This window comes from Mesoplodon bidens (genome assembly GCF_964165515.1).
Source record: "Mesoplodon bidens genome assembly, chromosome: X".
NCBI classification, from domain to species: Eukaryota; Metazoa; Chordata; class Mammalia; order Artiodactyla; family Ziphiidae; genus Mesoplodon; species Mesoplodon bidens.
The window spans coordinates 44,374,111-44,389,612 of NC_138163.1; the positions used below are offsets into that span (position 1 = coordinate 44,374,111).

At 40.6% G+C, this 15,502-nt stretch overlaps 1 protein-coding gene across 8 annotated transcripts in view; it reads right to left on the minus strand.

Annotated features, from left to right (window-relative positions):
* The window catches only part of PAK3 (p21 (RAC1) activated kinase 3), a 123,465-nt gene that overhangs the window by 22,453 nt on the left and 85,510 nt on the right, over window positions 1–15,502 (minus strand). For all 8 annotated transcript variants that reach the window (XM_081222431.1, XM_081222429.1, XM_081222427.1 and 5 more), the window contains 5 exons: window positions 7,218–7,266; window positions 6,563–6,675; window positions 4,673–4,790; window positions 3,150–3,249; window positions 2,475–2,671 (listed from right to left, as the gene is read on the minus strand). In XM_081222431.1, the coding sequence (XP_081078557.1) occupies window positions 2,475–2,671; window positions 3,150–3,249; window positions 4,673–4,790; window positions 6,563–6,675; window positions 7,218–7,266 (577 nt within the window). The remainder of the gene's footprint in view (window positions 1–2,474; window positions 2,672–3,149; window positions 3,250–4,672; window positions 4,791–6,562; window positions 6,676–7,217; window positions 7,267–15,502) is intronic.

The following is a 15,502-nucleotide window of genomic DNA, read 5'->3' on the forward strand; positions in this document are numbered from 1 at the left end:
AGATATTGTCCCCATTTTACACACAGGAAACAGGCTTATAAAGGTTTTGAATGACTTGCTGAAGGTCACAGAGCTGGCAGGTTGTGGAGCCGAGACCCACTCAGTTTTGCCTGATTCCGTGGGCCAAATGCCTTTCATATCAACATGCTAGCCTTCACTCTACCACTCTGTCTCCCTTCCACTTCCTTCCTTTTTTTTCCTCCTCAAAGCCCAAAGAGGTGGATGAGTGGTGGTCTTGGAAGGATTTTAAAGAAAGAAGGGCTAAGCCAGTTCTCTTTTATACCTCTCCCAAAGTTCTGCGATTTTCAATTTCCCCACACATGGCCTGGTCACCAGGATCCAAGAAAACACAGGCTTCCAACAGGGTCATGGTATATCTTTTTCTGTCCAATCTCTCCAGGGTTTCAGTGACTACATTTTTCAAATTCCAAATAAAGGCATATAGCCGGGGACACTGGCTTTTATTTAAGAGAACATGAGGACAACATATCTAAAATCAAAGCTTAAAAGGTCCTTGTGGCACCTGGCAGACAGATAGGGGGCCGGCACCATATGGACTTGGTGACTGAGTCACTGGAGGTTGATCACACATGGAGAGTAAATCCTTGTCAGTGGAATTCAACCGGGTGGTCTTTCTGATGAATCTTTGTGTTATAGCCTTAATGTAGGTTTCCTGAACCTGGTGGCTTGTTAATCTACAAGTACTTATTTAGATACAAGGCTGTGGATCCTAAGAGACAAGCTGTTAATTATTAGCTCTAATCCTAGGCTAGAAGATGCCCATAAAGATTAAAACTTGTTTCCTTTTTTCTAACGATTAACAGCCTAGCTGAAGAGCGATCAACTGTAATTGGGGAACGAAGAAGGTAATAAATGCATTACTGAGACCAGTTGCTTTACAGAGCCATTGATTTAATCCTTAAATTTTGTAGGTTGTAAATTACTCATTAGAAGGCAGAAAGCAAAATAGCCATAATCCGTTTAGTGCCTCCAAACTCCGAAGACTTAGAGGAGGAAATCCATGGAAACAAGAGACCTGATGTGTTCTTTCACTGCTACTTCTTAATGGGCAAAGGTGGTTAAACAATAAGAACAAGCCCATGTAATTATCCTGACGCGCTGGTCCATAGGTCAGGGGTGGGCTTGATTCAATTCATGGAGGGCTGACCCACAAACGGTGGGAAAATGCCCCTTCTTTTTCCACTCAGCCACATCGTACCTCCAGATTGTTTCATGAGACCAGAGCAATAGCCCATAGCATTCATTAGGGCATTCACTTCTATCTGTTATTTTCTAATCAGTGCCGGGACTAGGACAAGAGGCCAAGTACCAGAGAGAAATTAGGAGGGGGCGAGGAGGAGGCTGTCCCCCTCTCCATACATGGGGAATGCAGCTCCCAATTACAAAACGTTCAACTGCAAAATAACTAGATAATTAGTTTGTAGGTTTCTTTACATGTACAGAAAGACATATATTTGGCTTGAATATGGATCTTATAAGCTTAACGTGTAAACACTTAACCATTTACTAATGGTTTTTGTATACTAAGGGTAAAATTCAATGTTAGACTCTTAGTGGTAATGAAGCAAACAGTATGCAAGATGCCTTTGGCACTGGCACTCTGCATAGGTTTTGAGATCAGAATTTGAATCAGTGCATATTTCCTTTTCTCAATAGTGTGATGCCCTTTATATATTGGGTATATAACACAGCTTCTGGCTCACCTTTAGGCTTTTTTCAACAAAACAGCTACTGGCTCACTTCTGTACTGAGCAAGCATTTCTTTCATGCTCCTTTGCCTTTCTCTGAATAAAGATGGTGGTGGTAGACTCCAAAATGGAGCTTTTCTCTTCGTAGAAGTAACCAGACCACGTAAGAATCAAACCTCTGATTCTGCAGTAGCAAACTGAGTTACCCGACACAAGCAATTTCCATTCATTTTCTACTTGACAGTCTAATAAAGTTTGTGATTTCACCAGGCTGGTGCTGTGTCTATCTTGTGTTCCATGCTGCTGTTGCTCAATAAATCATTACTGATAATGAAACAAAATCTAATTTAAAAAATCATAGCTGTTCTGGAAATGTGTTTACTTACTTTGTTAAAGTAATTATAAAGTAAATGTTTCCTAGATAGATCATTTAACCATGGCATATGATAAAAATACTGTTTGCTTCCCACATCTTGCTTTAAAAAAAGAAGCTACATTTTTTTTAACAGCAGAAAGCTATCCTAAAGAATTTTAAAGACCCTTGGCATTAGAAATAGTGATATCGAAGCATTTGAAAAAACTGTTGAGACATCTTCAGAGATACAGGAAATAACTCATAGTAATTTTGAAAATTATAACTTGAAGCTTCTAGGTCACTTGTCCCATGAAAGACCCCATTCTGGCCACTTTTAGTGAAGACAAGAAATGACATTTGGCTTTTTCCCTTTCCTGGGGATGAAGTACTTGAGTTTTCTTTCAACTTACCCTGAGTGGATTTTCATTAAGGTAAGGGGGTTCACCTTCTACCATTTCAATCGCCATAATCCCCAGAGACCAGATATCAACTTTTGGGCCATAAGCTTTTCGAGTCACCACCTCAGGTGCCATCCAGTAGGGAGTTCCCACCATAGTGCTTCGTTTACTTTGCTCAGGGGTGATCTGGGCACAGAACCCAAAATCAGCTGCAGAGAAGAAAAGTCAGTTAAAATTAGTCCCTTTCAGATATGGCCATACTTTCCTTTAGTTAGGCTCTGAGCTTCTACAGCTGCCTGGCTCATATCCTTTTGTTACCTGACCTCTCAACTGGTCCAGATTTTAAACGGGTCTGAAATAACTGACTGATGTGATGTCATTTTTACTAGACCTCAATCTGGTTCCCTCCCCACACTGTTCCCTCTAACTTACGGAATCTTTTAGTTTTCTAATTAGGTATTTGCCATCCAGCAGATGGAAGCCATTAGAAATTCTGAACTATCGAACCCCCTAAATCTGGTCACGATCTACAGGAACACAACATTAGAAAAATTCTTTACCTGAAACTGGGCTCTAAATGCCTTCAAACCCATCACTTTCAATAGCCCTTTTCTTCTCAAGATAGACAGTAAAAGAGTAGAAATCCCCTGACACTCTCTCAAATGCCATCTGAACCATAATACCTACTCAATTTAACAGAGCCATCCATCCCAAGGAGAATATTGTCACTCTTTATGTCTCTGTGGATCACTTGGTTTGAGTGCAAGAAATCCAAAGCTTGGAGGCACTATTGAATCAGGAAAAAAAAGTTCTAATTATATCACAAAAATTTGTTTAGATGTGCTTCATTTCTAGATAAATTTTGGGCAAGGGTATAATTTTATGTTGTTGGGTGAAATAAATTACTAAAGGTTTTCAACGCCATTTTGAAATCCTGTTACCATTTACATCAGTAATGCAACTTAGCATTATACATGTGAAAGCTCCCCAATCAGACTTGGACATGAAGAGTGATGGTGTGATAAGTAGCACTAAATCGTTAATACAGCCAAATGAACCAATTACTATAATCATACTTTTACTTACTTATCTGGAGGATATGGATTCAGCTTGGTCTTTTACAGATACAGTAAGCATCTGCATCTGTGGTATGATTTCATGTAGTAGGTCTGGAGTGGAACCCTGGAATCTGCATTTAAAACAAGTGCCCCAAGCTATTTCTGATGGACCAACCACCAGGTTTGGGAACCACTTCTAGGCTCTGAAGTAACTATAGGTACTTGTTTGGAAATGGCTTTGCATTGTAATACTAAAAGACAGAAACCACAGGCTAAAGGTTGAAGAATCCCCTGAATATTTTAAGTTTGATTAATTGCATGAATAGAAAATATATGTGTTTGGTGGATATGTGTGCATACTGGGAAGGAGGAAATTTAAGTGAACAATTTAAAATTAAAAAAACAACAAAAGACTAGCTGGAAGTATTTGGTTTCATTTTACTATCATTGATTTTCAAGTTTCAGTGGGTTAGAGTTCCTCCCTGTGTCTATAGAAAACCTCAACGAATGGGGTAGAGGGTAACACCCAAGATGAGACTCCAATGAGGAGTGTTTGGTTTTTTTTTTAATATTGAAAAAATTAATATAATAAAATATCCTTCATTTAGTTTGAAACTAGGGATATGCCACTGTTATTGGAAAAGAGGCAGACACTCTGACTCACTGGAGGGCTCCAAGGGAGGTGAAGATTGTACAATGAAAGCAACTACTTTCTGGACTGAGGGAGGACCTTGTTTAAACTGCCTTCTAGAAAATGACTGGATTATAATGTGGTCTATATTATACATGGATTACATTGCATATGCAAGGCAAAATAACTGTCATGTAAACATTCCCCCCAGTCAGAAAGAAGTTCCATGCCAACATTACTGTTTTCCATATTCACCAAGACTCCAGCATGCAGGCTTAGATATGGCACCTCGTGAATGGCATAATCAAACTCAAAAAGATCCATAGCAAAGCAACTAAAATAAACAAAGGGGCTGGGGAGGGAGGGTTAGGATTTAAATTGGAGTTAGGATCTTCAATTGTTTTTTAGTACAAAAGATGTACTATTGCTACTTTGACATTACAAACATTCTGAATAATCAAAGGTAAAAGACTGTCAATCTTGGTGTTCTCATCAACCAGAGAAATGCTCTATTTTCTTACCTCTCTGCAGACGGCTGCTATCTGTCCTTCATCCATACAGGTCTCTGTGACCACATCAGTCAAAGAGCCACCAGCCAAGTATTCCATGACTACCCATAGTTCATCACCCACTAAGTAGCTACAACAAGAGAAGAAAAAGACGTTGACTCAGGCCTAAGGAAGTGGAGACCCTTCTATATTTCCATTAAGAAGGCAATGTGCAGTTAGTCTCTGCATTCGGTTATATTACATAACAAGAGGAAAATATCAATAATGCGTATGAGACACTTCCTTAACAATAGAAGAGAATATGCATGGAAATCAAAGGACCATCAGATAAACGCGCACCATGGAAGGAAGGAAAAGAGCAAGGAGGCCTCTGGTGACTGACTACTGTCAATCCTTCCATTGTAAAAAGCTAGTTTCAATGAACAGGATCAGTGAATAGCCCTTTTGGATAACTCAAGCCACAGTGTTGACTTCTTGGACTGAACTGACCCATGGCATACAGTTTTACAGGATAATTTATTCAGATCTCAGCATTATTTTTGATTCTACTCAATTAATTACTGAAATCTTTTCAGGTAGTGGCTGAATCAAAGAGAATCAAAGAGACTCATGTTGGCAATGGATTTACTGGGCTGAGGTCTCAGTTCTGATAGAAGTCAGTTATGACATGCCCATTATCTTTAAGTAGTAATTGAGGGACACAGCCCAAGTGATCAAATATGGAGAGGCAGGTCACCAGAGCAATGTAGGCAAATTCAAACCCCTGGGATAATCTGAAGGCACTTTAGCAGTATGATCAGGTCTCTCTCTTCCCCTGCTCAGCAAGAGAGAGAAATTACAGTGGATGGAATGACCCCAACAATTCTACCCTGCCCCCAGCTTGACATCAGTATGAAGCAAGCCTTTCTATCCAGTGGTGCTCAAACTGCAGTGCCCATAAGACTCACCTGGGAAGTTTGTTCAAAAGGAAATTTCTCATTAAAATTCTCATTTCATAAAAATGAAATATCTCATTAGTTATGGAGAACAGCCTAGAAATCTGAATTTTTTAGAAATGCAGTTTTTACGAAATTACAAAAGTAGAGTGAAGTCACTCTGCTGCAGATGGTCCCTAAATGACACTTTATGAAACCCTGATTTCGACTATAAAACCTGACCCTCCTTCGTTTTGCCCCCCTTTTGCCTCCTTCTGTACCACTGGTCTACTTGGCACAAAACACAGAAAGCAAGATCTTAAACTCACTGAGGTTGTAGACCTGGTCTTGTTTCCTTTGGATCCCCCCAGAGTACACAGCACAGTGGTGCTAAACAAACACTTATTGAAACTGAATGAGACAGATGTTAAACCACAACTGAAGAGTTAGTGCTGTCTTTAAATGCCTATTAATAACCCACTGCTAATACCACTGATGAAAGAGACATTAATTACCCGGTCTAGGAAAAAGGTTTGAGATTAAAGTCTCAATTCCCTAGACCTCACTGTCAGTTCATCACAAAACACCCATTAAAGCAGGGCCATTGTAGTCTGCCTCCTTTACTTAGATAACCAGAGACTGCATTGACTCCAAACAAACACTTGATGAAACGTTTAAAACACCACAGCTCTCTCCTATATGCAATAGTCTATTTCCTGGCAATAGGGGGGTCACAATCCTCAAAAGGAAATTATACAAACTGCTCATGTTTAGAAGCAAGACCATAAAATGTGTCTTCAAATGTTTAATGGGTGGACAAAGATAAGTGGGTGCAAGTTTAGCAATAGATCTGATACTCAATATTTTGTAGCATTTGAGAACTATTTGTAGAATGGATGCTAAATGAATAGATCCTAAATAAAAATAATTGGCCAAGAAAATGATATCCCATAAAGAAAACAAGTACATCAAGAGAGAAAACACTTACCTATCTAAATAATTAACAATATTGGGGTTCTTATTTTCCCTCATGACCAGAATTTCATTAATAATTAATTCCTTTTTGGGTTGCTGTTGAAGGTTCATCTGCTTTATGGCCACCTGAATAATGATTAAAATGCAAGAATGAATTACCATCACCTGACTAAACACAAACAACCATATTTTTTGGCAACAGTTTCAGGCATACAAATTCTTTTTTTTTTTTTTTTTTTTCTTTTTGCGGTATGCGGGCCTCTCACTCTTGTGGCCTCTCCCGTTGCAGAGCACAGGCTCCGGATGCGCAGGCCCAGCGGCCATGGCTCACGGGCCCAGCCGCTCCGCGGCATATGGGATCCTCCCAGACCGGGGCACGAACCCGTATCCCCTGCATCGGCAGGCGGACTCTCAACCACTGCGCCACCAGGGAGGCCCCATACAAATTCTTTATTTTACTAAGCGCTTTCTCGATGCCACAAACCCATGCTCCTTTTCCTTGGTCAATCATGAATTTGTCATTCACTTCAGATACTTTGGACACCAGTGAAGTAAACATATGTCAACTCAGTGCTACCCATTTTTTCAGGCACAGATGCCATCAAAGAGGAATTCTGATCAATATGAATAAAGGAAAGTAGAAGTCAGAATTGAATGTTAACACTTACCTCTTGTCCTGTGGCAATGTCTAGCGCTGTATAAACAGTACCTGATGCCCTGTGAAGGTGAAAATGATCAAATGAATATGCAATCAAAGTGTTATCAATATATTTTATTTGGAATTACATGTAATCATTTTCAGGAGAGGGAAATCAGAAAACTCAAGATTAAGGATGAAGTACAAAAGGAACAACCATTTTGTATAGTAATTGCTCCCCAAACTATCATGATGTATCTCTTTTGGTGGGCCAGAGCTCCAATCAGATTTTCTGTGTGCCATGGAACTAGGCAGTCATAAATTGAGCAAAATGGCCTTGTTCCTTTCAGGAAACTCCTGGAATATTTTGAACATTCCTTGGATGTTGCACAACCAACACTGAAGTCCTTGATTAAATACCTTAGGAAAGATTATATCATCTTTTGCTTAGGCAACTGTAAATTAATCTTTGTTTTTAACATATGGACAGAGTGGCTTTTTTCATATATTTCTAATTCTTAAGAATATCTTCATCTAACAAATTAATCACTCCCAGTACAGGTACTTGCTGCACTTACCTGCACTGTAGCTATACAAAGCAATAACAATGTGGCTTTAGTGTTGAGCCAGTTTTTTCTTTTTGTTAAATTTCGCAACAGCTTCTATGCTTAGGTTTCACTCCAGCCAACTGTTGTCTTAAAATCTATCATTCCTTAAGTCTTAGTAGTACTCATGCTTCTATTCTAACTTCAATTACGGGGTTTCCTTGCTTTGAAAATAGAAATTGTCTAGGAAAGCTGAATTCACAGTAACTTTCTGTGAAACACACATGCATTCTGAACCACCTCCCTACCCCATCCCCATGAAAAAGGAAAAGCCTAGTCAATTGCATTGAAACATTTGTGGTGAATAAAGGAATTAGGATAGAGATCAGTTCTAGGATTCAGCAGGCATTGTAATGCTGCTACGTTAAGATCTAAACTTTCTGGTAATTGCTGTTTCTCCTTTGCTTTCTATTTATTTCCCTTGCTGTTTTGTTTTCTGAGCCAAGGAAGTCTTTCCTTATGTCACCCATTTCCTTGTTCTTCTTCTCCCTTCTCCCTGGATCAGCCAAACTACTTCTCACAGGCCTAGGAAGTTTACATTACCTGCTCCTAGGGAATAAAATGGGTGGCGTAGTAGAAGGAATATTTGACTGCTAACAGAGATCTGAGTTCTAATGTTTGCCCTAATATCAAGAAGCTATATGATCTTGAGGTAGTCACTTCCCCTTTCTGGGTTTCAGTCCCCTCACTTGGAAGATAGTGATCACAGTAACAGTAAACGTGTATTGAGCACGTTGTGCGTGTCACGTACTACACTAAGAACTTAATCTTGTGCAATCCTTACCGTGTTTCTGTAAGGCAAGTGCTTTTATCCCCATGTTACACATGAGGAACCTGAGGCTCAAAGAGGTTAAGTAATCTGCCCAAGGTTATATAGTTTAAAATCCAAGTCCATCTGACTCTCTGACCTATAAAATATAGGAAAGGGGCTACTTCATTTGTAAGGTTCTTTTATTCCACGGTCTAGAATCTAAGAACTCTACTGCCCTCCTCACTCGCTGTGGGTATTTAAATATCTATTGGAATGAGAGTGAAAAATCACACTTAATTAACAGATGCTACCTGAAGTTGGGAATTTCAGACATTCCTTAGGATTGAGGCTTATATTAAACAAATCAGTCTCAATTTTATGTTTGAGATTCTGGGTTCAGAGCACGTATTTGGTGCTCAAGAAGTATTTGTTCAACAGACAAACTAATAAAAGTCTTTGCAAGCAAACATGTAATTGAAATAAAACCGTTCCTTTCTGTGAAGGAAACATGTCTTCTACTTAAATCTACAGGTAAGCTATCAGACATTCCTGATTTCAGGGGCCAGTTTGTGATTTGTCCTTCTGAATTCAGAATTGCCTGGGTTCAAAGGAATAGATCACCTCAACCTGGTGTGTATTTCAGCTGCATAAGCCCTGAACAACTACTTAAATCTATTTGCAGAATGATTCAAAAATGCCTTTACTTGGTTTATTCCTATATCTGTAGCCAACTTGCACAATTCCTTCAGAGGTAAAAAAAAGTGATGGCATCTGCAAAATGAGCACCTATCTCATTGGGCTGCAGAGAATCGAATGGCACAATCTATATAAGCATATAGCCTTGTGCTCAGATCAGAGCTGATACTTAATAGGGTAACTGCTATTTAGAAAAATTTTTAATTTTATGTTGAAGTACAGTTGATTTACAATGTTCTGTGAGTTTCAGGCGTACAGCAAAGTGATTCAGTTATACATATACATGTATCTATTCTTCTTCAGATTCTTTTCCCATATAGGTTATTACAGAATATTGAGTAGAGTTCCCTGTGCTCTACAGTAGGTCCTTGTTGATTATCTATTTTATATACAGTAGTGTGTATATGTCAATCCCAAACTCCTAAAGGTGGGGGGAGATGGCAACTGCTATTATTATCATTTGTCGCTGCCACTGCTGTTATTGGTTTCACAGTAAAGATGACTGATTTACTGAGTCGTTAGTTGGCCCTTCCCAATCTCCCAGCCAAAACATCCTTGCTAGTGTCTGCCCCTATTTTCAAAAAGGACAAAGGCCAAAGCTGACCTATTTGCACACTTTTTGGAGCTCCTCCGTCCTTTCCCCCCCGCCTTAGAAAAGTGGTTTTGCCTTTTTCTTTAAGTATGGAATGTCTTTATCAAATGAAGCCATACGCAGAAACCCTCAATATAAAATGGGAGCTGCTCAAGTTAAAGCTAGGGAGGGAAGCTCCAAATTCCTGCCCAAGTGGCCTTCCCCTTATTCAACCCCTCTGCCCCCCACCCCCAAGTCCATTTCCACTGGCCTAGGAGCTAAAATTGCGATTGACTTAGAGTACAAGGGGAATTAGTCTTTAGCATCTCCAGAGCTTTACCTTTCAAATCCTTGGTTTTTTACTCCCCACCTCCCTCAGCATTTCACTGTCTTAAAATTGTTAGAGTACTAACCCTGGAATCCCAATAGCCAGGGTTTTATGGCATTCTGGGTATAGAATCGCCACAAATCCCCACTCCACAGGAGTTTAAAGTCCCTGAAACTCTAGAACATAGGTTATTAACTCAAAAACGAGCTTTTCTCGTCACTTCCCCTTCCTCCACCTTATTGCATATATGCCCTTGTTGGGTGGGAACCATTTCCCCCTTCCCACCAACTCTTGTTCCCAGTCTTATAATGGTGATATCCTCCCCTAGCCCACTTCGCACCGCCTATCCCCACACCAAACATGTTGTTAGGCATTTGGAATTCACCGCTCTGACCAATAAGTTATTGATTGGCCCAACTTCCAGCCTACGTAGAATCCTTAACACAAATGCACAAACTCAGGTACAAATCCGCAGAGTAGAACTTAATGTCAGCACTCCCAGCACTTCTCTGCACCCCAGTTCTGATGCCTGTCCGTATTTCAGCAATTTAAGATTCAACTGGTATAACTGTGAATCTCTCTCATTCTCTTATTCACCTACTAAAGCACTCTTTTTGGCCACTGAGGGGTTAAGGAAGTAGGCTGCATCCCCATCTACTCAAACCTCCCTGGGTTCAAATCCTCCACCCAATTCCTAGTTGTGCGATCCTGGGTAAATAATTTAACCTCTCTGTGGCTCAGGATTAAAGGAGAATTAGATGTGTACAGTGTTTAAAACCAGTTCTGGCATATAGTAATTGCCTAACAAATAATAACAATAATATTACTTATCATTATTATTAGGTTAATTGCTACCTAATATATTCATTAAGTTCCCAAATTGCAATCTGTGGATCACTAGAAATCTTTTTAAGTATCTGGGAGCTTCCAAGATATCTTGGTGTTTCAAATTCATAACAGAAATTTGGTATTTACCTAAGATGAAGCTAATTAAAATATCACATATATTTCCTTTTAGCTAGAATTATATCAACTTGTGATTACAATACATATCTCATGCTGGCCAAATTCTCTAAGTAGCAGTTATATGTTTTTTGTTTTTTTGCTTAATAAAGTATGGGAAATAAACTATAATAAAATATAGTTTAATAGTTATTATTATTCACAATGTAGAGTTCACAAATAATTGAAGGAATTCTTGGTGGTGAAGTTGGGAAGTACTCTCCTTATAATAGGTGATGCACAGTAGTGTGTACTCCCAAAGAAACAGGCTTTGAGCCAACAAGATGCCACAGTAATTCCCAAAAGACAAGTTTTGCTATAGCTGGGGTATGTTGAAGTATCTCAATGGGTATCTTTATAAAATCTGTCAGTCACTTTAATAGAAAAAAGTCAGTATCATGCAGCACTTTAGGCGGTAAGGATGGCAGAAATCAAACTCACAAAGATGGCAGTTAAAACTAATTTTCTGGGCTTCCCTGGTGGCGCAGTGGTTGAGAGTCCGCCTGCCGATGCAGGGGACGCGGGTTCATGCCCCGGTCCGGGAGGATCCCGCATGCCGCAGAGCTGCTGGGCCCAGTGTGCCATGGCTGCTGAGTCTGTGCTCCGCAGTGGGAGAGGCCACGGCAGTGAGAGGCCCGCGTACCGCAGGAAAAAAACCCCCCAAAAAACCCAACTAATTCTCTGGTGTATTGGGGATGGTGTGCTAAAATGGTCAAGACTGTCAATTTGATTTTTATGCCATTTAATTACATTGATCCCTTTTATCCTTCACGCGGGCTGCTCATTGCGGTGGCTTCTCTCATTGCAGAACACGGGCTCTAGGCACTCGGGCTTCAGTAGTTGTGGCACATGGGCTCAGTAGTTGTGGTGCATGGGCCTCGTTGCTCTGCGGCACGTGGGATCTTCCTGGACCAGGGCTCGAACCCGTGTCCCCTGCATTGGCAGGTGGATGCTTAACCACTGCGCCACCAGGGAAGTCCTTCATTGTAGTTATACTGAAGCCAGATTACTATAGGGAGAACATTTGTTTATGATGGGGATTTTGTTTATTCCAAACCTCACTCCTTCAGATGGTATAAAGAAATCATGCCTTATCAGGACTCAAGGGAATATAGAGATCATCCAGTTTAATCTCCTCACTACAGATGAAAAATCTGAAGCACAGAGAGTTGGGGGGGGTATGCCCAAGAGGACACAGCTAGTAAGTAACAAAAATCTCCTAACTTTGAGCAAGAGATCTTTTGGTGAACCTATGAATTCAAGTATTCAAATAAATTCAATCATAGTTCAGTGAACTATGATTCAAGAATATTAAACCAACAGATTGCTCAACCGTTGGGCCTCATCAGCAATTACAGTGTGATGTATACTGCTAGGTTCTTGGCATCACATTAGATGCTTTATCAACAGTTTCTCCCTGACCTGGCCAAGCACTTAATATTCAAATGGAAACACTGGCATCTAGCCTAAAGGGTCCAGAAAGAAACAAACAATTCACTATTTCTCCCTTTTCCTCCCAGGACAAGTCAGTTTAATTATCAGTAATCTTCATCAGGTTTTTTTATTTTTTGTGGTACGCGGGCCTCTCACTGCTGTGGCCTCTACCGTTGCGGAGCACAGACTCCGGACGTGCAGGCTCAGCAGCCGTGGCTCACGGGCCCAGCCGTTCCGCGGTATGTGGGATCTTCCCGGACCGGGGCACGAACCCGTGTCCCCTGCATCAGGAGGCGGACTCTCAACCACTGCGCCACCAGGGAAACCCTCTTCATCAGGTTTTGATGTTTCCTGCTCAGAGCCAATGTCAAGCCATGATCATGAGTAGCTGCCAAAGCAGCAACATGGTAGGACTTATAATTTAGATAAATCACTCTGATTTCAGCATAGAAATATTGATAGATTAGAGGAGGGAAAGAAGGGCAGGCCAGAGGGGCTAGGAAGAAGCTCATGGTCTGGGAGAAAAAGGAAAGGGCAAGAGGACTAGAGGGCTCAATGGGGTCTGAGAGGAGCCTCATGGGTTAAGAGTGAGAGAGCCAGAAGGATAGGGCATTATTCAAGTTTAAGGTTTCATAAGTATAAATCTGGTGCTAATGAGATCACAGTCAGGGATTTAATCCACATTTAGGTTGGTTATTTTTTACATCTACTTTGACTTCTACTGCTGCTGCTGCTAGAAAAGGTTGTATCATTTACTGAGCCTTACTTTCTGCCTTCTCTCTGTAAATGCTATGGCCTCACTTAATGCTCACCCTATACAACCCTATGAGGTCAATTCTATTATCCTCCTTTTACAGATGAGGGAAGTGGAACTGGGAAATGGTAAGTAGCTTGCCCAAGGTTACACAGTTAGAGTCAGCAGCTGAGCTCAAAAATCCATTGCTTTAATGTAAAATGGATAGCTAGCTAGTGGGAAGCAGCTGCATAGCACAGGGAGATCAGCTCGGTGCTTTGTGACCACTTAGAGGGGTGGGATAGGGAGGGTGGGAGGGAGACGCAAGAGGGAGGGGAAAAAATGTCATGAAGAACCTAGGGGTAAGACAGGAATAAAGACACAGAACTACTAGAGAATTGACTTGAGGATATGGGGAGGGGGAAGTGTAAGCTGTGACAAAGCGAGAGAGAGGCATGGACATATATATACTACCAAATGTAAAATAGATAGATAGTGGGAAGCAGCCACATAGCACAGGGAGATCAGCTCGGTGCTTTGTAACCGACTGGAGGGGTGGGATAGGAAGGGTGGGAGGGAGGGAGACGCAAGAGGGAAGGGATATGGAACAGATGTATATGTACAACTGATTCAATTTGTTATAAAGCAGAAACTAATAAAAAAAAAAGAGGGAGGGGATATGGAGATATATGTATACATATAGCTGACTCACTTTGTTATACAGCAGAAACTAACACACCAGTGTAAAGCAATTATACTCCAATAAAGATTTTTTAAAAATATACTGGTACAAACAATTAGAAAATTCAAGAAAACTTTTTTTCTTTTTTTTTTTACGGTACGCGGGCCTCTCACCTTTGTGGCCTCTCCCATTGCGAAGCACAGGCTCCGGACGCACAGGCTCAGCGGCCATGGCTCACGGGCCCAGCCGCTCTGTGGCATGTGGGATCTTCCCGGACCGGGGTACGAACCCACGTCCCCTGCATCGGCAGGTGGACTCCCAACCACTGCGCCACCAGGGAAGGCCCAGGAGAACTTTTAAGAAATAAAATTAATAAATAAAAAAACCCCAATATACTGTTAAAAAAAAAAGCATTGGTTTGACTCCACAGCCCATGCTCTTTTTCTTTCCTCTGCAGCTTTCATTTTTTAAATTTATTTTTAAAATTAAAAAAAATTTTTAACATCTTTATTGGAGTATAATCGCTTTACAATGGTGTGTTAGTTTCTGCTTTATAACAAATTGAATCAGTTATACATATACATATGTTCCCATATCCCTTCCCTCTTGCGTCTCCCACCCTCCCACCCTCCCTATCCCACCCCTCTAGCTGGTCACAAACCACCGAGCTAATCTCCCTGTGCTATGTGGCTGTTTCCCACTAGCTATCTATTTTATGTTTGGTAGTGTATATATGTCCATGCCACTCTCTCACTTTGTCACAGCTTACCCTTCCCCCTCCCCATATCCTCAAGTACATTCTCTAGTAGGTCTGTGTCTTTATTCCCATCTTGCCCCTAGGTTCTTCATGAGCTTTTTTTTCTTAGAGTCCATACAAATGTGTTAGCATATGGTATTTGTTTTTCTCTTTCTGACTTACTTCACTCTGTATGACAGACTCTAGGTTCATCCACCTCACTACAAATAACTCAATTTCGTTTCTTTTTATGGCTGAGTAATATTCCATTGTATATATGTGCCACATCTTCTTTATCCATTCATCTGTCGATGGACACTTAGGTTGCTTCCATGTCCTGGCTATTGTAAATAGAGCTGCAATGAACATATTGGTACATGACTCTTTTTGAATTATGGTTTTCTCAGGGTATATGCCCAGTAGTGGGATTGCTGGGTCGTATGGTAGTTCTATTTTTAGTTTTTTAAGGAACCTCCATACTGTTCTCCATAGTGGCTGTATCAATTTACATTGCCACCAACAGTGCAAGAGCGTTCCCTTTTCTCCACACCCTCTCCATCATTTATTGTTTGTAGATTTTTTGATGATGGCCATTCTGACTGGTGTGAGATGATATCTCATTGTAGTTTTGATTTACATTTCTCTGATGATTAATGATGTTGAGCATTCTTTCATGTGTTTGTTGGCAATCTGTATGTCTTCTTTGGAAAAGTGTCTATTTAGGTCTTCTGCCCATTTTTGGATTGGGTTGTTTGTTTTTTTGTTATTGAGCTGCATG